The sequence below is a fragment of the Amblyomma maculatum genome, chromosome 1, assembly GCF_055883805.1.
Source record: "Amblyomma maculatum isolate TAMU_Amacu chromosome 1, ASM5588380v1, whole genome shotgun sequence".
Classification (NCBI taxonomy): domain Eukaryota; kingdom Metazoa; phylum Arthropoda; class Arachnida; order Ixodida; family Ixodidae; genus Amblyomma; species Amblyomma maculatum.
In genome coordinates, this window is record NC_139344.1 from 425,891,749 (window position 1) to 425,917,469 (window position 25,721).

Consider the following 25,721-nt stretch of genomic DNA (forward strand, 5'->3'; position numbering starts at 1 on the left):
AGCACAACATGGAAAGCACACAGACAAAGAAATCATGCAAGATAATACAAGCGCTAGACTGAATTTGTTGCCTGTGTCATCTGGTATACCACATCCTTGCCCAAGTCCGTCCTGTGCTTTTTCATTAACCGAGCTTTCCAGACTCTAATTAAGTTACTAGAGCACTAAATTTAACACAAAACTTCGTTGTGAATTTGTGTGTTGTTGCAAATTTAAAACAAAGCAAAACAGAACTGTTGTCTAGCAGAGCGATACGAAGCAGAGATATAGGGGCTTCTGGCTCACAAATAGCTATTCATGTTTCTTGCTCACGAATATCTTGCATGTTTCTTGCCTTTGTGCATTTGTACTTAGTTATGTGCGTAAATAGACTGAGCAGCAAAACGAATAAACAGCTTAAAGTTTGCACTTGTTACCTGTATTGTGTCCCTGTCCTTTGGTGTCAGTTTTGTGTTAGAAGTCAGCGCTCTAGTAAATTAATATGGAAAACAAACTAGCCACCTTTGCAGCATTACTTCCCAGACATAGCACAATGTTTGCCTGCAGGAAAATTAGAGGAAAAGATTATGCCAGCATCAAATCCTGCGAGCATGCCCAAGAGTCGGTAAGTGGACACGGCATCTTCTGTCAGTTGCGGATAATTTCTTCACTGCTCCCAAAGAATGGAAGTGTGACAAGGCAGCACTTGCAATTGGCAAGCTTATGCTGAATCACTGGCACAGCCCTCCTCACTGGTCTAATAATTATAGTAATAAATAAAGAAAAAAACAGGTAAAAAAGCTTTTGATCCTCCTGTCAGCACAAAGTCTGCACTCCTGGTTGCCTGCCACTGGAACAGAGGTCTGTGTGCTTGCGCAGGGACAAACAAGGAAGGAGTTGCAGCAAACAACAAATGCCTGCCTGTCACAAGCATCCAGCGGCAACACCAACTGGAGCTGCCTCCGCGCCGCACGTAATACTGTCCACATATGCGTGCTGAGAAGTCTGCACTGAGGCCTGCTCAGATGTCACTGGGCAACCCTCAATCAGAGGTGCAAACAACTGGCAGAGCTAGCGTGCAGATTAACAGCTGCCAACTTGTGCTCGAATGATCCTAGAAAGCAGAGAAGCCACTTCTCTTCGCTGGCTCACGGTCTTCCTATAATGTAAACATACACGCGCATTTACGAATGCATTTATAAATCCTATAAAAAAGCCGAAAGGAAATGAGTCCCCTCTTTCCCCCCCCCCCCCCCCCCCCCCCCTCGTGTTGTAACAACAGCAAGTCCGGCAGTTATCATCTGTGTCTGGCAGGAACTGCTGAGCAGTTTGCATGCCGAGACTTGCTGTCAGTGTCTGTGTGGCGAGCGTGTCTAACCACCCTGCTCCCCATTTTTGGTATTTTTTTAAAGCCATTTTTCACATCTTTTCTCCTTCTATGTATATTATGTACAAAGATCGTGCGTCACATAGTAGATAAAGCGACATCACATGCACTCTTACAGCATACAAGTTGGTGGCGACCATGCTTCTGTGAGCGGCCTTCAGCAGAAGTGCCTCGACTGCAAGTGCCCAGGGGTGATCGCGAGCAATGACTGCTTGGATCACCTTGCACTTCTGCCCTGTGTGTTTCCCTGCCCACCCCTGCCCCAGGTTCTGTGCTTTGAAGTCAATCTGACGCGACTCGGTTTAGGAGAGGAGAAGGCAAGGCAACCCTGGGGCCCCATACTCCGAGGTATACAGCCCAAACATTAAAGGGCTGCGACACAGACCCGTTCCGTTGGAGGTTTCTCTGTCCCTCTGAGCACACTCTGCAAGCACGCACACACACACATACACACAGGCACGTGAGAGAACGTCCTTTGCAAGCAGAGAAGTGGATGTGCTTTCAGGCTATGACTTTCCCCCAGCGCCATTCTCCAAAGTCATGCAGTCTGTTCACAGAAGGACGCTTTTGTGTAAGCGAGACTGCCTAAATGTAAATCTGTGTATGCATGTCTGTATATGTACCTATCCCAACACTGAATGGTAGATAAAAGCATGCAACATTTCCCCTTCTGCTTGCATTTACCCACATCCGCAAAAGCGATGGCATCTCCTTTCAGAGGGTTCGTTGCATTGCTGTGGTCTCAGGTTCTGCAGCAAAGCTTTGAAAGCCCATCTGCACAGACGCGCCATGCCCTAATACCGACTTTTCATGGATGTCACCAATGCTGTGAGAACTTGTGACAAATAAGCACGAATGAAAAACAAAAAAAGAGGCAGCTGTAAAAGCCACTGTTCCGTGCCACACCACACCCGAGTGAAAGAAGTGATGAGCAAAAAATGTGTTGATACATCGCTGCACTGGAATTCTTGGTGACCTAGCTGGTGACCTCGGGACAGCACGGTTGCGGTCTGTGCACCAAGAGGATGCACATTCCGATCTTCCTCCTGATTTTGTGCCCCACATACACTTTCCCCTTCCATTCGTGAAAATATTACACCCCCGTCCACAATAGTATTGCGTAGGCCTGTACAAAATAACAGCATCACGCTACTGCAAGCTGTATACAGCAGGTACACACGCTGCCCATGAAGCACATCACAATATTATCCACGTCAATTCAGGTGCAAAGTCACACAAGCGCATTATAAAAAACTATCCATGGCACAGGCTGGGAAGAAGAGCACGCAGCTGCCCCACAAAACTGACGGTGACATGCTCCGTGGCTGTGCGTAGTGAACGGACCAGACCAAACATTCCTCATTCAGGTCTGAGCATAGAGGATGCACAGTCCGCATTCAGCCTGCAACCACAAAATGATGGGCTGGCCGTGCGGGTTGTTGGCTGCTGGATGGCGTACCACACATGGTGAGCACCCACTTTAGACCCAGCAGCGCTCTTCTGTGTATCCATGCCTGGCTACGAAATGCGGACAGAGATGAACCTTCGCGTGTGTCGCGGTCATCGCTCTTTCTCTCTCCGCTCGAGTCTTTCCCTTCGTGGCTGGTGGCGGCCTAACTATGGCGGCACCAGCTCACGTGTACTTGGCGACAGCGTCGCTCCTCGCTTCCTCTGGCAGCACATGGAAGAGGACCGAGATGAGCAGGCGGCGAATGGCCGACAGCTCGCCTTTGATCTCTTGCAGCTCGCGGCTCTGACTGCGGCCCAGCGCAGCCAGGCAGCCTTCGAGGCCGGCCAGCCGCGAGGCCACTGAGCCCAGCGTGCTGGTCGCGGCTGCCGGTGCCGCATGCTCTGCAGCGCGCGGCAGCGTGTGTGAGCCTCCCGGTGCCGTCATGGGAGTGCGAGGAGTGCCACCGCTGCCAACGTCTTGACGCCCGTCTCCCGAGGACTTCTTGAAGAACTCCTCGTGGAAACCCCCACCGAGGCGGCCCAGGTCCCCGTCTAGCTCCTCGAAGTTACGGCCCACGAGCAGCTCAGACGAGGAGAGCCCGCCGCCCGACAGGAGGCTTGACAAGTCCAGGAGGTCGTTGGCCGGCGGCGGGTCTTGGCTGCGGCCAGCCTCATGGAAGTGCAGCAGGCTGGTCAGGTCCTCAACGAGGGGAGTTGGGTCCTGCATACAGGGCAGCTGGTTAAGAGTGCTGGGATGAGCAGGAACAGGAGCGCTTTAGAGCAGGCCGAAGCGAGAATACCAGAGAATTAACCATTTCAGGATGAAACAACACTGCTCTAATTATGCACAGCCTAATATAAGCATTAAGCAGTTCACCATATGAAGTAAACTGGCATGGTTGAGATAACAAGCAGGCATAAAATAATTTTACAAAATGGAAAAAATGTTTGCACTGCAAGACATGTATTCAAGTTATAAATACTAAGTGTAAGTGAAGAGACTAGTATTGCCAATAGGCTTTAAAGTGAGTAAAGGAGAGAATAGAATGACAAAACCAGTTTATGAACTATTAAAACCAACCTAGGCCAGACACGAAACTGAAGATTCTGAAGACAGAGAGCTAAGAGATGAGACAACAGACAACATGTCTGCACACTGTGATCGAGTGTGTATAAGTGTATGTGCTCTAAATGTACTCCCTTAATGCCCAGATTATAAAGAAATCAAACAAGGCCTGAACTATCGCTAAAATTTTAGCTATCGGTGTATTGTGATTTCAGAAGAATGGGTATTTGGTCTATCCTGTGCATGTAGCCAGAGATATGACAAAGTTTCCCCCGAAGGCCTTAACCAACCCAAAGGCCCAGGGACAGAAGGCAATTTTTTGTTCAACAAACATTGACCTTGCAACAAATGCCTTTCTGCTCTTTCCACACAAAGCTGTCATCAAACGTTCTAGAAGCAAATAGTTGTTGAATGCTGGCTTATAGTAGCTAGATAAATAGGTGTGCTAACCGGTGCTGCACAAAGTGTGGTTCCGTGTGCCTCCACTTCATGATGACAAAAATGGCATTGCTGCTCTCCGCCTCATACACTGGTGCGGGTCGTCTGCTATTCATTGCGCCTGTGTCAGCGTTTCCACTCACCTTAAATTTAGCTTATAACATTACTTATTGTGTTGACTATCATAGATAAAACTCTTAAAGAAGATATTTACTATTTGGCAATGAAACGCTAAACATACACTGCAACAGCTACTTTATTTTTGTGACTCCCTATTAGCTACAGAACAGCATAGTTTGCTATAGACTGAGTGTTCTGTAGTAAAAATGAAGGAAACCCTCTCTATAATTGGCACAAAATTGGCGAGTAAGAGTAAGAGGCGGATGTGCAAACCCAACATAAGACGGTTGTGATTACTGATCTCGAGCCGGGCATCCTGAAGAGTGAAGTTGAATAGGCCTTAGCCAGCCTTTCTAAGAACAAAGCTAGCGGAATTGATGGCATTCCAGCTGAGTTTCTTCAAAACCTCAACCATGACGACGCTGTTAGCGTTCTGTATACATTATGCCAGCAAATTTGGACAACCCTGCAGTGGCCACAGGATTGAAGGAGGTCAGTTTACATTCCCATTTCAAAGAAAGGCAGCGCCAAAGATTGTTCCAACTACCGCACGGTCGCGCTTATTTCGCATGCTAGCAAGGTGATGTTGAAAATCCTCCAAGGTAGGCTGCAGCAGTATGTGGATCGGGAGCTTCCGGACGTGCAAGCTCGGTTTCGCAAGGGCAGAGGAACTAGAGACCAAATTGCCGACCTTCGCTGGATCATGGAAAAAGCAAGATAGTTCCAGAAACCCATCTACTTCTGTTTTATTGATTATGCGAAAGCGTTTGACTGGGTAGATCACAGCAGATTGTGGCAAGCTCTCCAAGAGATGGGAGTTCCAATTCACCTCATCTGTCTCCTTAGGAACCTGTATGAAGGGAAAGAGGCCACAGTCAGAACTGGGCATGGTCTTACTGATTGGTTTCCGATTGAGAAAGGAGTGAGGCAAGGCTGCATACTGTCGCCCTGCCTATTTAACCTATATGCAGAGTGCATCATGAGGAAGGTCGGCTTGGACCAGTCTTCAGCTGGAGTGAAGATTGCTGGAAAATGTATCAACAACCTTAGATATGTGGGTGATACCACTTTAATGGCAGATAGTGAAGTGGAACTCAAGAGACTTCTGATGCGCGTACAAGAAGAGAGTGAGAAGTTTGGGCTTAAACTGAACATTAAAAAGACAAAGATCATGGCGTCTTGCCTTATCAAGTCCTGAAGCATCAAGGGACAAGAAGTGGAAGCTACAACAGATTTTATCTTCTTGGGCTCCAAGATTACCCCGGAAAGAGACTGCAGCCATGAAATTAGGAGACGCCTGCTTCTGGGAAAGAGAGCCATGGTTAGCCTTGACCACCTAGTAAAGCGCAGAGACATTAGTCTGCCAACCAAGATCCGTATAACCCGTGCTATGGTCTTTCCAGTTGTGATGTATGAATGCGAGAGTTGGACTTCACTGTGAAGAAGGCTGATCACCGAAGAATTGATGCATTTGAATTGTGGTGCTGGCGGAGACTCTTGAGAGTTCTTTGAACTGCCAGAAGATCAAATCAGTCAATATTGTAGACCATAAACCCTGACTGCTCATTGGAGGGTCAAATTCTAAAGTTAAAGCTCAGCTACTTTGGTCATCTGATGAAAAGAGAGGAGTCGCTGGAGAAAAATTTGATGTTGGGAAAGGTTGAGGGTCACTGAAAAAGGGGTAGGCAGCGAACGCAATGGTTAGATGGCATCCTCGAGGTGCTGCAGATGAAGTTATGTGATGTTAGGAAGATAATGAGAGACCGGAAAGCGTGGCGTGACATGGTCCATAGGGTCACGAAGAGTCAGACATGACTGAATGACTGAACTGAACTGAAGAGGCCTAATTACTTGCGGTGCGCAAATTTTGAATCGAATGAACCGAATATGTTTGCTATTCGATTAGTATTCCAAAACTGATATTCAGAATTTTCCGAATAAGCCTAGCCCGGTTATAGCGAAACCACTTACTGCGAAATAGCAGTTATAACGAAGGAAGTTCAATTTTCCATTCCCATTTTTGCATTTTCGAATACAATTTGAGTCCAGTTCTAATGAAGTAAATAAGCGCACGTCAGCGGATATAACGGAGTGATTTTGTACCAAATGAAAAATAATGTATCAATCAGGAGATTTTTACGCCTTCAGGCAATTTTTTGTGTGGAAGTAAGAACAAAATTTGGCTGACGGTTGCATTCGGAGTGTCGTCTGCACTCCTGCGAAGCGAAGGGTTGCTTCACTGCACCGCTTGGCTTGTCATCATCGTGATGCGGCGTCCTGTCTTGCTGTTGAGCCAGTTGAGCGGGCGGGGGACGGTGACGTCATGGAGCGAATCGTGGTTCTTGAATTTCTGTACACTCGGTCCTGGGTCCGGGAGAGAGAGAGTCTGGGAAAAATTGTCGCAGGAGTGAGAGAGGGCAACAGAAACCAATGTTTCCTCCGCTTTCGTGGATCTTTTTATCTGCCTTGTTCCGCTTCTTACCTCTGATATCTCATGACCCCTGACTTCGTGTGGACAATTTCTAGACAATGGACCTACTCAACTATCCCCTTTCTCAGATCCGACCCTTCTATTTCTGGGCAGTGTTGAGTCTCGCGAGCCCCAGCACCTCAACGGGCAAGAGAAAAGTGTTGTCATTGAAGAAAAAGTGCACCATTCTAGACGAAGTATGTCGAAACGTGAAGAAGAGTGATATCACACAGAAGTGTGAAATCGCACAGTCCAAGAACAGCAGCAAGATAGACGCCATTCTCGACGATGACGTTGGCAGCGGAGACCGAAAGAGGATCCATTGTGCCATATACTCCGACTATTTTACAGGTGGTTCTTGGATGCCCAATCAAAGAATCTCCAGGTCTGTTCCACCTGAACTTCATTTCAGCTCACGATGAGCTTGTTGCCATAGAGAGTTGCCGGGAACGCCATGGAAGGGACGAATAGCGCCTCGAGAATGACTGCAACGATGCTGGTTGTGCCCCTAAGCCAGAGATCTTTGCAGCGGCCATCGCAGCTGTTGACACACTACAGATGTACAGCTAGAAGCAATATGAAAGGAAACATGGGAGCGCGTGGCCTTCGCATTTCACAAAGCGCTGTCACCAGTAGAAGACAAGAATGGGCAGCACTAGGAGCATGCTCGGAAAGCGCACTCGACTAAGCTTACTTTGCATGCGTATTTACTGCTTATTCTTCTCACTTGTTGGTGACAGCGTTTTGCAAAGCGTGGAGGCCATGCGCTTCCGTGTTCCCTTTCATATTTCTTCTAGCTGTACCTTGGGAGTTCCGAGCAGAACTTTGGTTCGCAGTTGGATGGTATGGAGGCCACAATCCTGAAGACCGTACTTGAAAAACATGTTCAGGGAACGCTGGACCAATTCGTCCAGCGACGATAAAACAATCTACTAAAGCTTGTCTCTTTTTTTTCATAGTCCAGATGCAACAAAATAGCGAATATAGCGAAGCGGTTTCCAATTCCTGCCGACTTTGTTATAACCGGGCTAGACATTGAAAATTACCTAATTCACTGCATTCTTCACCGCAATGCTCGGCCGTGTGAACTGTGCAGTGAAACACCTTCAAAACATGACAGGGCAGTTTTGTGAAGAGGGACCTTTTTGTGAGTAGGCCCATCCCAGTAGTGAGTGCAAAGCTAAGAACTTGGTGAAACCAGGATAAAATGTCATTAGTATATTACTTCAGTTTCATCTCATACGCAGACAACCATCGTGCAAGTGTTCATCACAAAAACTCACTGTGGTGCAAACGGTTGTCTGCTGTTTGTTTCAGGCCCATTGGATAATTAGAGATTTTTGTTAATTAGGAAATTTTTTCTGGTCATTGAAGGCCAAATTAACAAGGGTTTACAGTGGTCAGCAGCAATATAACAGCTCCAACTGGTTTCATGAGGGTCCTTAGTGCAAAGAAAAACAGTGCACGGAATTCAGTTTAAAATTTATACTGGATTTTTCAGCACTGTATACACTCCTGCGAAACTACAGTTTAATTTCATTTGCAAAAACCATGTGAATTCTGAAATGAACAAGATGTGTTTGTAATATTTTAGTTTTCCACTTTATTTCACTTATCACATATTTAAAAGGTCCACGAAAAGCTATTTACTAAAATTATAAAGCGTGCACGAGCAATAGGTATCCCATCAATCCTCTCTGCAGTGCAAAAGTTTTTAAGCTAGCTTTATTAGCCCCGAACATAAGGGTGATGTGCCCGTGTTTCCCTATGAGTGCTGGAACCCACATTCCTATGTATGTGATTTACTTTGCTTTCTTCATCTGCTTATTTTCTTCTCTTAGAGTATCCTGCTTTGAATATAAGTTCATAATCTATCAATCGACCTTTTCCGATAACAAGATCTCTCTTCATTGTGTAGATGCTTTATCATGAATTGAATTAAATTAAATGGCATACTCTTAAGTGATGGTGGAGACATTTCCTGAAGAAGACTAGAACCAACTGCAATTGACGTAGTACTCAAGGTAGAGACACTTTATTTGGGCAAAGGATACTGCAGTTATCATGGCTGAGCTAAAGGAGACAAATACTATTCCAAACTCAGCACCCTGCCGCCACAGTACATATATATGTCTTGCTCTTATTTTTTTCTTGCCGTGTCTGTCATTTACACTCGCAATGATATCATCATCATCAGCCTGATTATACCCACTGCAAGGCGAAGGCCTCTCCCATATTTCTCCACTTAACCCGGTTCTGTGCTAGCTGCATCCACTTGACCCCTGCGAACTTCTTAATCTCATCCGCCCACCTAACTTTCTGCCGCCTCCTGCTATGCTTTCCTTCCCTTGGAATCCAGTTTGTTACCCTCAGCGACCATCGGACCAGCGACCATGGCAATGATGTCAAGAGAACTTTAAAATAATTCACATGCAGGCACTGCCAAGGCCAGACGAAGCAAGCGCAAATCGGAATTTAACTAGCGGCATTTGCATCCCCATTATCAACACACACCTTACTCACAGTCATGTTGAACATTATGGTTGGAAAGTGCCGGCTAGTGAGAACAATTTTACGTCAAATTTTGCACACAAGTTCTATGCAGTGATGGGTACATGGTGGGCAAGCCATATGTGGCATTGAACAACACTGGGCATTAAAGTGCTATAAAGCGCTGTCTCATGAAGCCCACCTATAAGGCCCTATGATCAAGAAAAGCTAGTTGGAGAAGGTTCACACTACAATGGCAGAAACTGCGCAAACAGGACTTGGCATGAAGGAGAGAGACAGACCCCCGGTGCCACTAGCACACGAGCCATGGGGAGCGCGCACCGAGCGTCTTGCCTGTGCCCGGTGGGCCAGGTGGCTCTCGCTGGTTGCCGATGAGGACGGTCGTGGTGGGGGCGCGGCTGAGGATGCCTGCAGGTGGCTCTTGAGGTCGCCCAGCAGGCCCCGGGGCCAGGTCATGGTGGCTGCCGGGTCGCACCGGTTCAGCTCACCGGCCCCGGCCAGCAGGTGGCTCGAGCTGGCCGTCGACGCTGGACCCTGCGGGGTCTTGCTGTACCTGCATCCAGCAACAAGGGCGCTCTCTTCTTGCCAAGTCCGCACCCTCAGTACACCAAGGAGTAACAGGGAAAGCTCACTGCAGCCCATCTGACCAAGAACATTTGAGAAGTACAAGAAAAATTCTGCTCGCAATAAAACTGCTTCTAAACTGCATTTTCTTCACTAAAGATCCCAATACCATCTGCTAGTATGAGCAAGCCCATACAAAAACACATTGTCAATCTTTCTTCCTTAGACTATCCCGCAACATGTGAACTGGCCACTGTAGTCAACCGTGACAACTTCAGAGGCATCACTGAAGGCCAACTGCAATTTCGTTATGAGCTGATTGCTAACCCTGGCCCCCCCTTAATGCTCCTCGCAGACCTCTAAGCACATATAAACAAATAGAACAAATGAAACAAATGCATGAACATGATTGTATTCTGAGCTTGGATTGGTCCGTTTAGAAAAATAGCTCACGCAAGCAGCAGTTGGCTCAATGAAAACTGACCATTAAAAAACACAATAGGCAGGGCCTCCCATTGGTGAAATGTGTCAAAACCATAATGCTGTACCTCAGGCCAGCTGTACGCAGCCACATTTCTTTTCCCAATTATCTACTGAGGACATGAGCAATTGTTTTCAGCAACAAACACAAAGCCGTATTTGCAGACAAAATGGTGGCAAAGCAGAAATTGTAACATAATATTTTTTGTGAATATCAAGACCCTATCAAAAAGATTTTCGCACGACAAAACTTTCTGAAAGAGGAAGTGCAACAATGACAGACATTGGTAGCAGTTCTGCTTGAACCCAGGCTGATCTCAAGTGTCCGCAGGGCATTTCACAAACTTTGACCTTCAAATCAGACATTGACCTTCCAGGCCATCCACAGCGGCGTGAGGCAACCTTGCCGTGTCATTTGTCGCGTGTTGCGCCTATGCAAAAACCGCTATCATCTGTTATCAGTTTGTTGTCCATATGGTTGATATGTCTGTGTGTAGCCCCTGCGACAGTGACAGGATCACAGAGTACATAATTTATGCATGCCCCTTGATTCTCAATGAAAACACATGGCCACCTATGTAAATGCCTAATGACAAATGACTGGCTCCTTGGTTAGGGATGGGTTCCAATACTCCTCATGTTTAAACCGTTATGCTCAACCTTATTCTCTTCTCTCTTTCCGTTTAAATTCCTCTGTTATTTTTTCTCAGAGCAGTTAGCCAACAAGGATCCTCCTTTTCTCTGGCTCTTTCCTTTCTCTTGTTCTCTCTGTCTCTGCTCCTATCATATTGGCTGAATTTTGTTACCGAAACAAAGCAAAAAATGATGAACGTCTCACTGCATGGACTCCTTACCTCTGTTCTTGAAAAGCGGAACCAAACCAAAATCTGAAGTTGATGCCATAGAGGCCAAAAAGTTAATAAGTGGAATGACACATCTGCAACTGCCCTACCCTCATAGCTTCTTCCTTCACTGCCCAGGAAAGTTGTCACCAAGTATAGCATACTTGTTCGTGTTTTCAGGTACCTAGCGATTTAATTCTGCGACACACTACGCTACCATGATGTATCTGACAGATCATGGGCTCTAGTATTTTGGCAAAAATGTGCTGTCTGAACTGTTGTAACTCGCATTTGACTTGACCATGGTGCGATACGTGGTCAAGCCTGTACACAGGCACTTGTGTAGTGGTTGTGCAGCAATATTGACCTCATTGCAAAATGTCATTTAGTAGCACCAGGGGCCGTATTACGCACCGCTCTCAAACGGATCGCTCTCAAAATCGCTCTCAAAGGCCTATGTCCTATTGGTCAGTTCTGACCGGTCAGTTCTGCGTCACCGGTGGACGTCATCAGACGTCATGAACACGAAAGAAATGATGACGTTGAGCACCTAAATATGGCCGCCAATTGAGAGCGTTTTTTTGAGAGCGACAGAAGCAGTCTCAAACGTTTTGAGAGTGAAAATGGCGGCCGCGTAAATTGCGATGCGCCGCTTTGAGGCATTATCGGCGATGCACAACGAAGAATGAAGCACGAGGACGCGTCTGACTTGCCGGACAAGTTGCTCCGGCTCTGTTCAACTCGGGAACAAGCAGAAAGTGTAGTGACTGCGCGACGATTGCCGACGAACATCGATGAACGGCGGCTTGCGGGCGAGTGCGTCGTCACCGCGGCGGCAAGCGCACCGCATTTTTTTGCTACCGGAGGCTTCCAACCACGATTATACCGTGCTTCCAACGTACGTAGGGAATGTAAGATCGTTTGCATCACGCAGTGCGTCGGTAGCGGAAGCCATCGGGCGGAACGATGATTGCCGTCAAGGATACGGAAACAAGTCGCTAGGCAAGGGGTTCTACGCACGTTGTGGACATCACAATAGTGAGTAGATTTTGTTATTGACTGCGTGTGTTTGCCGAAGAGTTCTGAAGATCATAGTAAACTTGTATTGTGCCTGCTTTATCTCAGATCTGCGAAGCGAACACGCGCATTTCGTGACCCTGGCTGCCCCGCCGGACCAACGCCTCCTCCACGGCGCGTTCGTCTAGTGTTTGTGAATGCGCCGTAAAAACGCCTGCTTCTTTTCATTTCATCCTTCTGTCAATTATATATGCGCGGATCAAAAGCGTCCAAAATAAAGTTGTAAGTTCAGTGCAGTTGTGTGTGTCCTTGTCTGCCAGCGCTGCTGCACCATAATGTTTGATAGCGGTACTCCTGTGCACCGAAAGGTGATCGAAGGTCTGCTGAACACCCGCGTCTTTTTCCTGATTAAGCTCTAAAAACCCGTATTGGTCATCGAACGATCTTGATTATATGCATTGATGTGTGCAATACCACTTGTTGTAAGTCGGCTTCTCTGCAAGGCTTTTTTTCCAACCAAAAGGTCTCGTTCCTACTCGTGCATTGTTTTTTAACAGTTGTCTTCAAAATGACCTAGCGAGAGCTGTCAAAAGGGTTCTGTATACCTGCCCTTTATATGTAAAGCACAGGATGAAGGGACTATTGATTGTCCAGCGCGCCTTGCTCCTCGATGACTGGTTGCGGGCCATTTGTCACGCTCCCTGCCTGCGACACATTCGCGGCTTGAAAGTGAATGCGCCGTAAAAACGCCTGCTTCTTTTCATTTCTGCAAAGACCGGGAGTCTTTTCTGAGGACAAGACTTTTTTTCTTTTTTGAAAACAAGCCTTGCAGGGAGAGACTGACTTAGATTTCGGCTTTGGCAAGAGATACATTTCCTGAATATGCTGAGACGGGCTATATGCCAAAGAATGCATGTTGCAGTGAAATTTTGTTCATGGCAAAAGCAATAGGAGACAAATATCTTCTGTTATGCAGGTAATCATCACTACCAAGTTACAAGGCTGCCCTTACAATGATGCTCGCCTAAACAGCATTGGCACACGTTGTAAGCATTCCTGCGAATGTTTACGATTCTGGCTGTGGGCTACTTAGTATGGATCTTCAATTGAGTGCTAAAGCATGGTCAAAAGCTGTTGAGATTAGCAAAAGATGGGCCTAAGTGGATGTCATATTTTGGTTACCCATGAGACGGCAACTATCCACTGAAGTCATGGCTGATTACACCAGCGCCAAGCCATCCCAGTCCCAGCTCGCTGTCTCTTCCCTGCTACCGTCTTGCAGCCTGGTACAGTTGGCTGTGGTCACTGTGGTGTAAACATGCTTAAACTGAAAAGTGCAGTATTACAGCAAGGCAGTAAATGTTCATGATGCTGATTGTAATCAGAAAATACTACCAACAAAGAGCTTTTTTTCTTTTACTGCCACTTATATTCACTAGAAACACTTATTTCTTGGCAGCAGCATTTCACTCGAATGTTTTTACTGCAAAAGAGGCAGCATATAGAGAAGCACATGCACCTTGATATACATTGACCATACAACATTGACATGTACATTCGAGAATAAATTACTAGGCCCAAAGAAGCCATTCCATTGCATATTGAAGCTACCTATACAAATAGGTACTGTATGCATGGTGCAGTATACAAAATGCTTCTATATCAGATATAACAAAGCTGTAGCTGCTGCTCTGCTGTAGCAGCTGCTAGGAGAATAGTGCATTTTACTTGGCTTCAGTGCCCAGAATGACTGCTGAATGACAGAAATCTTAGTGACAATAAAATAACTGAAATCATAACAAATGCATTGCTGGGGCTATGTGTGAATAAAGGTTATTTTACACTAATAAAACGTGCAACACTGTCAAGAAGAATGCTAAACAGCTTGAAGACAGTAGAGGAAGCTAAACTATAAGCATCCAATAAATGACCACGCCATAAATGTGTGATATACACATTTTGCACAGCTACTTTTGTCATTGGCATTTATTTTCTGTCTTTTCAACAAATAACCAAAACAATTAATCTTCTGTTCAAACTGATATTTTAATAGAAAAGGCTTGTACATAATTCACACAATATTGAAAGAGAATGCGTAATGCGTGTAAAATGAACATATTTTGAAACACTAAAGACTCTTTGATGGATATAAAGGCACTTGAAAGCTAGTTGTCATAGTGCGATCGCAGAAATTGAGACGATTTCGAGCTCGCTCGCGGCATCACATGCATGATACGCTTGCTTTTCCTGCCGACAGAGTGGACACCGTCTAGCACGAACAGAAACTATGACACCGTCAGAGAGGCCTTGCAACAATGTGCGACCAACACCATCACTCTTACCGCTGCGCGAAATGCAACATACTAGACATCCCTGCTCAGGCCTACCTTTATCGCCTCTAAACTGAGGTCTGGTAGAACAAACTCGTTCTCGCCTCGGTGACAATTAAAAACAAACAAACAAAAGAGTGCTTTCTTTCTCTTGCACAAACCAAAACGGAGCGTAAACGTCGGTTTCTGTACCTCACACAGAACATCAGCTACTGAACATGAACGGAATGGAGCAGCAGTAGCATCAATCGCAATATGAAGAACCGAGCCCAATGTGCCTGAAGTCAACTGGTTGCGAAGCACAGCAGCGAGTCACTGTGGCTTGCACGACAAGTCAGTGGTGAAGGGTCGTGCGTGGGATGTCGTTTCCCGCACTGCAGTCGCGAGCTCTTGCATAGCGGCTGACACCTACTTTACTGATACTGTCAGCTTCCATCTATCGGCAGAAGTAATAGTGCAGCCTTCATTTTCCTCTTGTATTTTCCAAAGAAAGAACACTAGATCACATGGCTACCGCTCGTCGCTCTTGTCATCGCTGGTAAGCACTGAGGGAAAACACTCTTCAGCAAGCTATTTTCGTGACAAACACTTTCACCAAGCTGTTCACTGCAGGTTCGTAGCCTTTACTGCTTTCAGTCAGATTTTTCCGGCAACTAACAACATCCGCAGAGGACCTCGATTTTAAACTACGCGTAAAAAGCAGCAACTAGACGGGAAAATCAGCTGTTTCTTTGCAGGCCGCCATGTTCACGCCTCGCTGTCGTCAGCTGACCCTCGCGGCGAAAATCGTTACCTAGGCGCACATTTAATTGCAATACTGAAAATGCTTCTATTTTTAGTTGCCGTATTATAGCTTCGAACAATGTTTCTTAGGTAAATAGAACATTTATACTTTTATTCGCTGCGTTTTCAGGAAAAATGTTTGCACACGGCCCTTTTATCGCGCAAATGAAAGTTTCCGGGGTGGGGCTTTGCTATTAAGCGCCCTAGCCTGCTTGTAATTGGCTAAAGCCGTGATGTCGTCACACTTCACATGTCTGAGCCTCGTCATTTTGACGTCACGCTCTCAAACTTGAGAGCGATTTTGAGAGCGGTGCGTAATACGGCCCCAGCATAGTTTACTTTCTTAAGGTGAAAAGAATGACCACAGATATCAATACTCCCAGCAAAAGGGCCGGAAAAAGTCCTGAGCCTGAGTCTTGAATATTACACTCAATGCATACAAAATCGGCGCACCTCTCTGCATTGAGACGCAACTTTTGGGAAAAGCAAGCTGGAGTATTTACATATTTTTGTACATGAATCATGTCGGCACAGATCCACAAATTTTTCTGGCCGACTTCAAAACACATTTTTGTCTCGCGCACAAATAAAATATGTGCGTTGCTTGGATGGTTCGACACAACACTGCAGGACTGGGCCCTGGACGTGTGCATTTGAGTTTGAAATGAACGACTGCCAATGCCCTCTTTCAAAACGGAAGGAATGCAACCAAACGAATTTCATTCAAAGCCAGACACCAAAGAACACCGGTCTGTGCATGCAAAACAGAAACCAAACCTGAAGGTTACAACAAAACAAGCAAAACCGGGTGCAAACAAGTCAATGCACACAAACGAGATGCCATCATGCGTTAACGTAATCATGCAAACTAGAAAAAACCAACTCAAACAGCTTCTTCCATGACTACTCTAAAGACCAAAGAATAACAACGAACAAAACAGACAGTTTTCACAAATACTGAAAAATGGAAGCCCACTGAGGAGCCGCTTCCTCATCAGATGTGAATGTGCAGAAAGTGGAAAAACCAAAGAAACCAGAAGGGAAGTGCAAAAACTGCTGCAACACAGGTGTGAGGTGTGAATGCCTCGGTACCTTTCGGCCGCCAGATTGTCCCGTCTGTAGGAATCCCTCCGTCTGCAATGAAACAAGGTGGTGGTGCGCCCATCTCACTCAAGTCTTGGTAGTCACTGACCATGTTGGTCTGTTGTGACAGATCTGCTTCTTCTCTGCGTGCAGATGCTACAAAATGAAACCCGATACAGGCCTTTTCTAGCAATGCGCTTTTGCATATAGTACTATGGATGTACTGTGCCATATGTTTTCAGTCTGCCCGCATTTTCACTATGCACTGTCCTGTGGTCATCACCAACAGCGAACTGTCAGTTCTCAGTGACATAAAATGTTCTTGCCAGTCAAGAAGCTGCGGGTGGGAAACTATCAGAACTATCTAATTAGGCTTTCTTCCTCCTCAGCTTTCATTTCAGAAATTATGACACGAACAGAAACCAAACAGCCTTAGTGAGGCACACTTCTACTTGGTTTCAGCATCCTTACTGGGAAAAGTACTTAACATACCAAAATCTACCTGTTCAAGTAAAATTCAGCAGACAAAGTTAAGGTCACCTACTCCCACGAAGGCGAAAGCTCGCTAACGCAATGTGCCACCACCCGACTACCGGCAGCTGCATTTCACTGGAGGCGAAACAAAGTGGTGTCCCTGTGCTGTGCGATGTCAGTGCACGTTAAAGACGGTCAAAATTACTCCGCAGCTTTCCACTACGGCACCCCTTTCTGCTTTCACTCCCACCTTCCTCCCTGCCCTTAGGCGCGGTTCAGGTGTCTGCAGAACATTTGTGACTGATTCTGCGCCTTTCCTTTCCTGTGAACCAATTATTATTATTAATAATGACCAGTAGCGTAATGCACTCTGCACTCTTTTTGCTTCTCAGACGGCATCCTCCCCACTCCTGCTCTTTCGACAATACCAGCTGCATTAGGTCATGTGTATGCTGTCGTCCAATTCGGCGTTTCGGTGGCTCAACAATGACTGGCACTACAGTTACTATGGAAACCAGCAAAGCATGATGGAGTTTTGTTTCTGCTCATTGCGGACACTCCTGTCCACACTGCTTATGAGCTAAGCAAGGCTTTCCCCTTAAAATGGGGGCTAAGAGGGCAGCATGGTGACTGCATTTTTTCTGACTTGTAGCTCTTTATTCTTTTCACACTGTGGTCAACCTGAGGAGTGGTGCACTTGAAAAGATCCTGTGCATGATACTTTTCTGATGGCACTGAGGATAGAAATGATGTAACAACACAGTGTTAGCACAAAATTCAATACGATTTGCATAAAAATAGATGTCAAAGATGTGAAACTTTCTTTTGAAGCAAAGAAATAAAGCCTGTCAGAAATGGAAGGCCAGTAAGATGCTTGACGGCTTACGCAAAGCAAGAGATACTTCAAACGAAAATGTAAAGAACTACGTACTACTCGTGATCGCTGCAACTCGCATATCAGTTGAAAATCCATGTCACAAATGGAGTGGAGTTGTTATCGTGGAAGTATTTGCCTTTGAAAAAATGAGTGACATAAAGAATGCCTAATTTGCAGAAAATGCCATTCAATATAGTGACCTTTTAACACCCAACATGATCTCACTTGCTTTTTGAATGTAGGGGACAGGATAAGAAATATGTTTGCAGCAATCGTCAAGTAACCTAGCGATTATAAAAGTAATCAAGAGAACAAAGGGGTGGGACATGATGATAGTTTGTGCTGGTGTTGTGGATGGAGCCTCTTTAGTAGTCATGGCCATGGCACTGAGGTGACAGCTGATGCGACATCCAGCATGTAGTCTCGGGGCCATACCCAGCCCTTCCACCAAAATATGCTACCCGGAAGTAGCACATGCACTCTCAGCATACTGTTGTCTTTGAACGCACGGATAGTCAATTCATCACGGACTGATAACAGTATGTGCAGCAAGAAAATTAATACAATCGCTCTTCAAAGGTGCATTCGTTAAAAACTGCAAGTCCAAGCTGACTGTACTCAAAGTCTGTCACCAGATTCTGAATTTCTGCTGAAAGTCCCAACAAACTTTTTGTTGCATTCTTCACAATGCAGGAGTTTTCAAATAAATCCTGTGAGAAATGTCCAAAGTGCTTTAAAGTGTCAAGCTCACAAAACAAAACTGCACCTATTGAAGAGCAATGTCTCCACAGTAGGCATCTGCACACTAAGCTGAAGTCATAAAGTTTACAAAAGTCACATTTTTTTTTTGTAACTTAGTGCTGGAAGCAAAGAAGGATGCTGAAGACACAAAGCTGCATGTATGGTAAGTATGCAGGGCATATTGATAGAAGTTCAGAACACCACATCAAAATTTTTCCAGCGTCGGATCGCAGTATGACTTCTCCTGCCGCGCTTCGCAGGTGGTGATCCCTGTCACTTTGTCAACGATCCTTGTCACCTTATCCAGAAAACTAACCAGCTCAACCAATGTAGATGACTCCTCTGGACATCCGTTATTCGCTACCACTGCATTGTCTTCTTCACTCCTCTATGACAATATATGTACTGTGAAAAAAATAAAGATAGTAGAGGTTAAATGATCCCTGAATCAACATTCACAAGTGTTAACCATAGGCCGCAGCTGTAGTCGCTGCTGCTGCTTCGACCTTGGATCGCTTCCACGCTTGGTAATTCTCAGCAATGGGCTAGTCTTGCCTCTATTTGTTCGACGGCCTCGGCAGCCTGCCTGGCATGGCTGCGGTCTCTTGTTCGTGAGATGGCGTATGTATTTGGCACATTTACTTAGTTAAACGAAATAACGGCGCAGATGGAACTTCATAAAGATGATGATATTCAATGCACAGCGCGAGGGTGTTTTGCTGAAAATGACAATGTTTACTTACACTGCGAGAGTGTGTTGCAATTTACGCCAAGCAGCGCACAAGTACGTGGCGCCATCTGTGGAACACACGAGGTACTAGGTCCAGGAATAACACGAAACTTACTAAAGAATGCAGTCACCGTCATGATTGTCTTTTAAAACAGCAGCATCTCAATCATGTCACTTGCATGCTGCTATGTGACATGCAACTTAGCTCTCGAACTGTTTTGATGTGCAGTTGTGATGAGGTATGAATAAATAAGGAAAAAGCCCACTCATTCCATACAAACCTTCTCACTTACATGACAAACACACTCACAGACCTGCACACTTACTGTCTGCTGGCCTCAAGATTTCCAATGCTGGGTCTCTCAAATCTCTGTAACTAAGGTCTATAAATGTGCAAGGGCAAAGGAAATGCCCTTCAAAAGTCTTTGAAAGCAAATCTTGTTTACTTTTAATGATCCAGCACTAACCATTTCACTTGCCCATATCTTCTCCAGTTTGCAACTGTCATTACTATCACTTCTTTTACACTTAGTAAGGCACTAATAATCAATAAGAACTTGTGAACTCCACAACAAACCAACACAGCTGGTGACAGATAGAAGCCATTAAAGTATTTTTATCCTGAAGCTGGACTGTGCTCAGGTGTCCACGCAAGTTTTCAGAACACAAGACCCTAAAAAAAGAGTTACTAATTCCTTTGCCGCTTGAGGCCATGTCGTGTGCCATGCTGGTTGCACAGGAAAGTGCAGACCAGGCAAAAACTACTCACAATTTATAATTTTGGTGCTCAGATTAAAGCTTTAACTTCCACCTGCACCCTGCGATTATTTGTGAGTTGATTTTTTTTCATCACTAATACTGAAGCCCCTACGTTCACTTGGCTTCTTTCGGTTTCTTCACTCTTTCAAAAGTTTGACAAATTCTTCTGTTGACAGTTGATACCTGCAGCCCCCATTGACATAATACTCCAACCCTGAAACCTGCAAGGTGTGCAATATAATCAGAAGTGAAAGAAAAGAAGTCAGCAGCCACTCAGCTGAATGACGCACCTGCCGATGGGGTCCGAGACGGCGCTGTCGAGCGAGGCGGACGACTTGGCCGCGGCCTGTCCCAGCAGGCTTTGCAGCGTGCATGCGCCCTGGGGCTGGGCCGACAGCGGGATGCTCTGCAGCACCACCTCGTACTCGACAAACTCAGAGCGCGGCAGCGACAGCACCTGCCGCTCTTCCTCGGGCAGCTTAGCCATCATCAGCAGCGCCTCCTGGTTGTGGATTGTCACCCCCTTGGGACGCTCCTCCTTGGGAAGGTTCTGCAGCACGGTGCGCACACAGTCAGCCAGACTCAGCAGGTGTCCCAAACCCACAGGTTCAGTTCAACCTGTAGTTCCTCATTCAGCGGACAGAATGGATATACACTTCCACAGGTGAGCACGTGAGTGCAAACATGCGAGAAAATGGTGAGAAAAACGTGCAACAGACAGAGAGAAGCATAGGATGGGCACCAGCTTTCAACTTAAGTTCAACGCATTCTGCATTTTTTACATTACATGTGTTTGTTATAATTGTATTTAATATAGATTATTATGACTGTAACCAGCACACGTCTCAAACATACTTAGAGAGTGCTGCGACCTGTAAGAGAGCGGACGTGTTTTCTGTCAGCTCCATACAATCCTGTTACTCAAAATTGCCCTTGAACTGCTCGAAACTACAAGGACAGTCTCTGTGAAGTCAGCAGGAACCCGTAGACCCCGTTTTTAAAATATTAATTAGTTCACAAGAAGGTAAAGGTGCAATATCGGTCACTCTGTTTCTCTTCGTTTCGCCTCCATCAAAACGCAGCCGTGCGTGACGACCACCGGCACATCACCTTTCAGAGCCACTTTTTTCAGTCGATGCGATATCTGATGAAAATATGGGATGGCAACTGGTCTCTTGAGTGGCGTTTCTTCTGGGTGACATCACATCGTTGACGTCACCCTAATTGAGTGACTTAACTAGCCTTTGGTACTTTCAAATTGCGCACCAATCGCAGTATCTGTCACGCACCAGCAGATAATGCATGCAGGTACAAGAGTCAAAACTTCTCAAAAAACAAACAAACAAGAGAGGCCCAGGAGAAAAAGCTAAGAAAAATGTAATTCAATTCACACCAGAAGTGAAACACTGCTGTAATAGCCGGACACGCACCAACAAGCCTGACTGGCCGCCCTTATGGACTATATGAAGTGGATAAATTTAATCACATATGATATATATTACAAGGTAGGGTTTTGTGAACAGAGATTCTTTGCAACATACTGATATGGTTTTCACCTTACACCCCAGGAAAAATGCATTATAGTAAAAAAAGAATAAATATTGCAATCAAGAGAGTCCCATAAAAGCTGAATAAAAGAACCCACGTCGTCTTAGCAATTCAGTGTAGGGTAACTACTTGCCATTACTAATAGGCACAGCATGCCTAAAACATACCCGTATGTTTTTCAAAAAAAAAAAAAAAGACCATGAAGTCACTGTAGTTGTAAGTACCTTGGAGATCTATTTCTTCTGAGCACAAAAACAACAGATTGGGTGGATATCTTTTTAAGCTGCTTTATACACAAATTTGTACACTGCAGACTCCTGCTTTAAACATTAAGCTTGGTAGCACACCTTCTTTCATATTCTTGCCAACAAAATTTTCTGCCAATACTGGTGTCTTCTTTTTTCTGGACCTCTTAGGTGTCTTTCTTTCTTTCCCTTTCTTTTGTGGTATCTATGAAACAAAAAATAATTCCATGATCTCTTGGATACTGACTTCATAAACCCTGTTGTTTTAGTAGTAATGCTTCGAGGTAAATACCTTTATCATAATTTGTGAAGTTGCCTTCTCACACTGCGTGCTGCTCCACACATTGGACAACAAGGAAACAATAAAAAAGTGCTAATATTGCATGTTACTGTTCCACTGATGCATGCATACTGTTAGGAGGATTACATAAACATATTATGCTGCATAAGTAAAGTCAATTATAGCTACAATATAAAATTATAAATGCTGTATGCCTGAACATAATAATTATGTGTTTACGACCACTGAACGAAAATTTCGATTCCCGATTTTTCAGACATACTCGACTGTTCGAACTCTTTCGTGGTGACCATGACATGTTCCATAGAACTAAGGTATATTGAGCACCGAAAATTTCTTATATGCATTGTGACTAATTGCTCGATTTTTCAGACATTATTTGCCCTGCCGCTGTTTGAGGATGCTTCAACGCAGCGATTGTGAGGACGTTGTGGTGAAGCGTTCACAGAATGCAGCGGTTCAGCGAACGTGCAGCAGTAGGTTCACTTTCGTGTCTGCACATAGTCAAAGCTCGCTCGTTTGCCTGCGAAGCAGTGATGCCATTAAATGCTTTGTGCTTGGCTTTTGGCAAACGAAAATGTTTGTGCCTTTATTTGATTTTCTGCATTTTTTTTTTTTCTTTCCAATTGTCATATCAAGAGTTTGTCAGAAATGTTACAGCAGCTATACTTCTTGTTTCTGAAATTTTTTCCTGCGTTCTCAAATGAGATTTTAGTTGATACTGAAAATGGTTTAAAGCGGTGTTATCAATCATTACTTCAGTAATTGTATATTTTATTCTGAGAAGGCAAAATTTGCTTCAAACAAAGGGCTGAAATTACCCCTTTTCAGCTAGTATAAAAAAAAAAAAAAAAGAAGAGTCAACTTCAAAACACCAATTGAGTTAAAATTTTCAAATCTTGTTGACAAGTTTCAAGAAAGATTTTCTAGAATCTATTTTCCTAATTTTGTTCGGTAATTATTACCCTGTAAATCTGAATTTTGTATTCTCATTTAACTTATGTTGTGCTTCGATTTTTTTTTTTTTCAATTTGTACAGAGTATTTGTGTTAAAAGGTATGTTTTTTAAATGTGCATTCTATTTCCATTACTGCTATGCATGTTACCTATTTTTATCTGTTTTACATTTTGCAGCAAAGAAGTTTGTCAGAGACCTATGAAAAACAGCTATTTTTTCCCTGGTAACACGAGTTACTGGCACTGGGAGTGAATACAGTCAAAACTCAATTTAACGAAGCCCAATTTAACGAAAATCCCAATTTAATGAAGATAATGCTACTGGGGAACGTGTGGATGACGAAGTGGTGTGGTCGCAGACGACGACCACCAAGGAGAGCGTGAAAGATAAAAGGCTGTTTCAGAAGATGACGACGTAGACAGTGTGAATGCTCAAGGGCTCTTGAAGTATATGCACCGAGTTCTTTGGAAGAGACCCTTTACTGCCCTTCGACACTTTGCTTCCCACAACTGAACCCGTCACTACTCATGCCCGCGATACCATCGCCCAAGCCGATGCCGCTCAGCAGATTGCTGGTCACAAGCTCTCTGCTTCCCAAGAAGCACAAAAACTCCGCTACGACGCTCACCACCGTGATGTTCATTATCTTCCCGAATCTCTGGTATTGCTCTGGCTCCCGACCCGCCGTGTAGGGTTGTGCAAAACTCTTCTGCCCCACTACACAGGTCCGTAACGTACATTACACCCAGTGACTGACGTAACATATGAGATTACGTCGCTCCGCCCAAAGTTACCGTCCGTCCGCTACACCCACTTCCGAAATAGTGCATGTGGCCCGCCTCAAGCCATATTATTCCCCCTCTACACCGCACGCCTAACATTCACCAGGACGGTGCCTTTTGCCGAGGGGGATAACGTTACCGGGGAACACGTGGTCGACGAATGGTGTGGTCGCAGACGACCACCACCACCGAGGAGAGCGTGAAAGATGAAATTTGTCTCAGCACTTGGCATTACTAATTAAATAGCTTCAGGCTTCACGTTTACATAGGATGCGCTCTCTACACAGCAGAAACTGATTTCAGTAGAACGAAGTTGCACTTTCTGAGAGCTGCTGACAATGAGCAAGCAGAGAGCTTGTTTCGCACGACCCACGTGTCAAACCACTGTCATCAGGCATTGGCCTGTCAAAATAAGGTTGCGAAGAGAGAATGCCCAGCCACTCACAATATCGTGGAGCTTCTCGAGTTGCTCGTCAACGATGCCATACACGTACAGGGTGTGGCAACTGTTGCTCCCGACCACAATGAGGTTCGACGAGGGCTGCAGAGAGGGCGGTGCTGATTTTATTCAAGTAGCAAAAAAAGACGCATGACATAGAAGACCAAAACGAAGGACATGGGCAAGGCCCTGGCATTCAAGAATGTAACACCACTTTTACATATTAATGTACTCCTCATTTGGGCCCTCTTTCCCCTGGCATGATAGCCGGTTCAGATGTTCATGGCCAGAAAGCTGTGGAAGAAAGTGAGAATCGGTTACAGCAATGCTGTGGCCTTCTCTAAGGAGAATTTGATTATAGGTGGAGCATTTTTTAGAAAAACTTTTGGCAACAAATGTATTCTTAATGCGGCTGCCATTCCTACTCTGCATAAGCACTGACGACCAACCTTATCATATATAATTGCGCATAACAGACCACACAACAAAGTGCCAACCACAGTAGTAGTCCAGCCCTGCCCCCAGCATTTCTCAACAAACCACATATAGAAACCAAGACACCAGCACTGGCACGATGAGAATCTCTAGGGAGTTTGAGGTCCGAGAATGCGGATGTCCATCTCTGTAGCATTTGTGAGTGCTGTGGGCGTGACATCTGACATAAATCCTTTCCTACCATTGCTTGCTCCCTTTCTCAGTGGATTTCCGTTCTCCTCTACCCTGTTTGGAGCAGCCGGTCGAAGGAATGTTCCTCAAGCTGACCTCTCCATCCTTGTCAACATTGAAACCCCTTCCCCTTGAGGCGCAACATGGTTTTCCCGCACTTATTGAACAATGCGGGTCTGTAATGAATCATTCTGTGCCCGTCTTGGGTAAAATTAAACAATTAATGTTTGCTTAAAATAGCACCCCAGCATTTGTGCTCGGGGCAACTGTTGTGCACCAGCAAAAAAAAAAAACTGGCTGTTGCCAAATCCTGCCCTCATGGAATATTCCAGTGGCTGGCAGAGTAAAATGTCCTCCGGCACTAGAACTCAGACTCGGTATTATGGCATATTGGTGCTACCCTTCTAAATAGAGCTTGTGCACTGGCATTCATTCCTTTTTGACCCAACTGTCAGACTTTCTGATCTTTGACCTCTAGTTAAAGGTCATCACTTGGAACATTCAAAGTGCAAATGCTAAGCCCCTGTGACAATAAGATTTTATTTTCTATGTGAAGTTAAACTTTATTTCCTGCAGACGAATCTCTCCAAGCATTATCTGTTAATAGACCTAGCCAGTAGTTTCAAATAGTAGAAAGGTAGTAGGCTTCATGCATAATTAATATACTCTCTAATGTACCTAC

General features: G+C 45.1%; 1 protein-coding gene across 3 annotated transcripts in view; it reads right to left on the reverse strand.

Moving 5' to 3' along the window:
* Positions 1-1,247: 1,247 nt before the first annotated feature.
* Positions 1,248-25,721, reverse strand: part of LOC146209292 (WD repeat and coiled-coil-containing protein-like) — a 51,305-nt gene continuing 26,831 nt past the window's right edge. Inside the window, exons 9-13 of one of the 3 annotated variants that reach the window (XM_084599097.1) lie at positions 24,380-24,475; positions 20,391-20,650; positions 16,529-16,570; positions 9,754-9,973; positions 1,248-3,536 (exon numbers count right to left, since the gene is read on the reverse strand). In XM_084599097.1, coding sequence (XP_084455223.1) covers positions 3,000-3,536; positions 9,754-9,973; positions 16,529-16,570; positions 20,391-20,650; positions 24,380-24,475 — 1,155 coding nt within the window. In that variant the 3' untranslated portion in view covers positions 1,248-2,999. Of the gene's footprint in view, positions 3,537-9,741; positions 9,974-16,528; positions 16,571-20,390; positions 20,651-24,379; positions 24,476-25,721 lie in introns of all 3 variants that reach the window. The other 2 variants (XM_084599089.1, XM_084599108.1) reach the window with 2 other exon arrangements.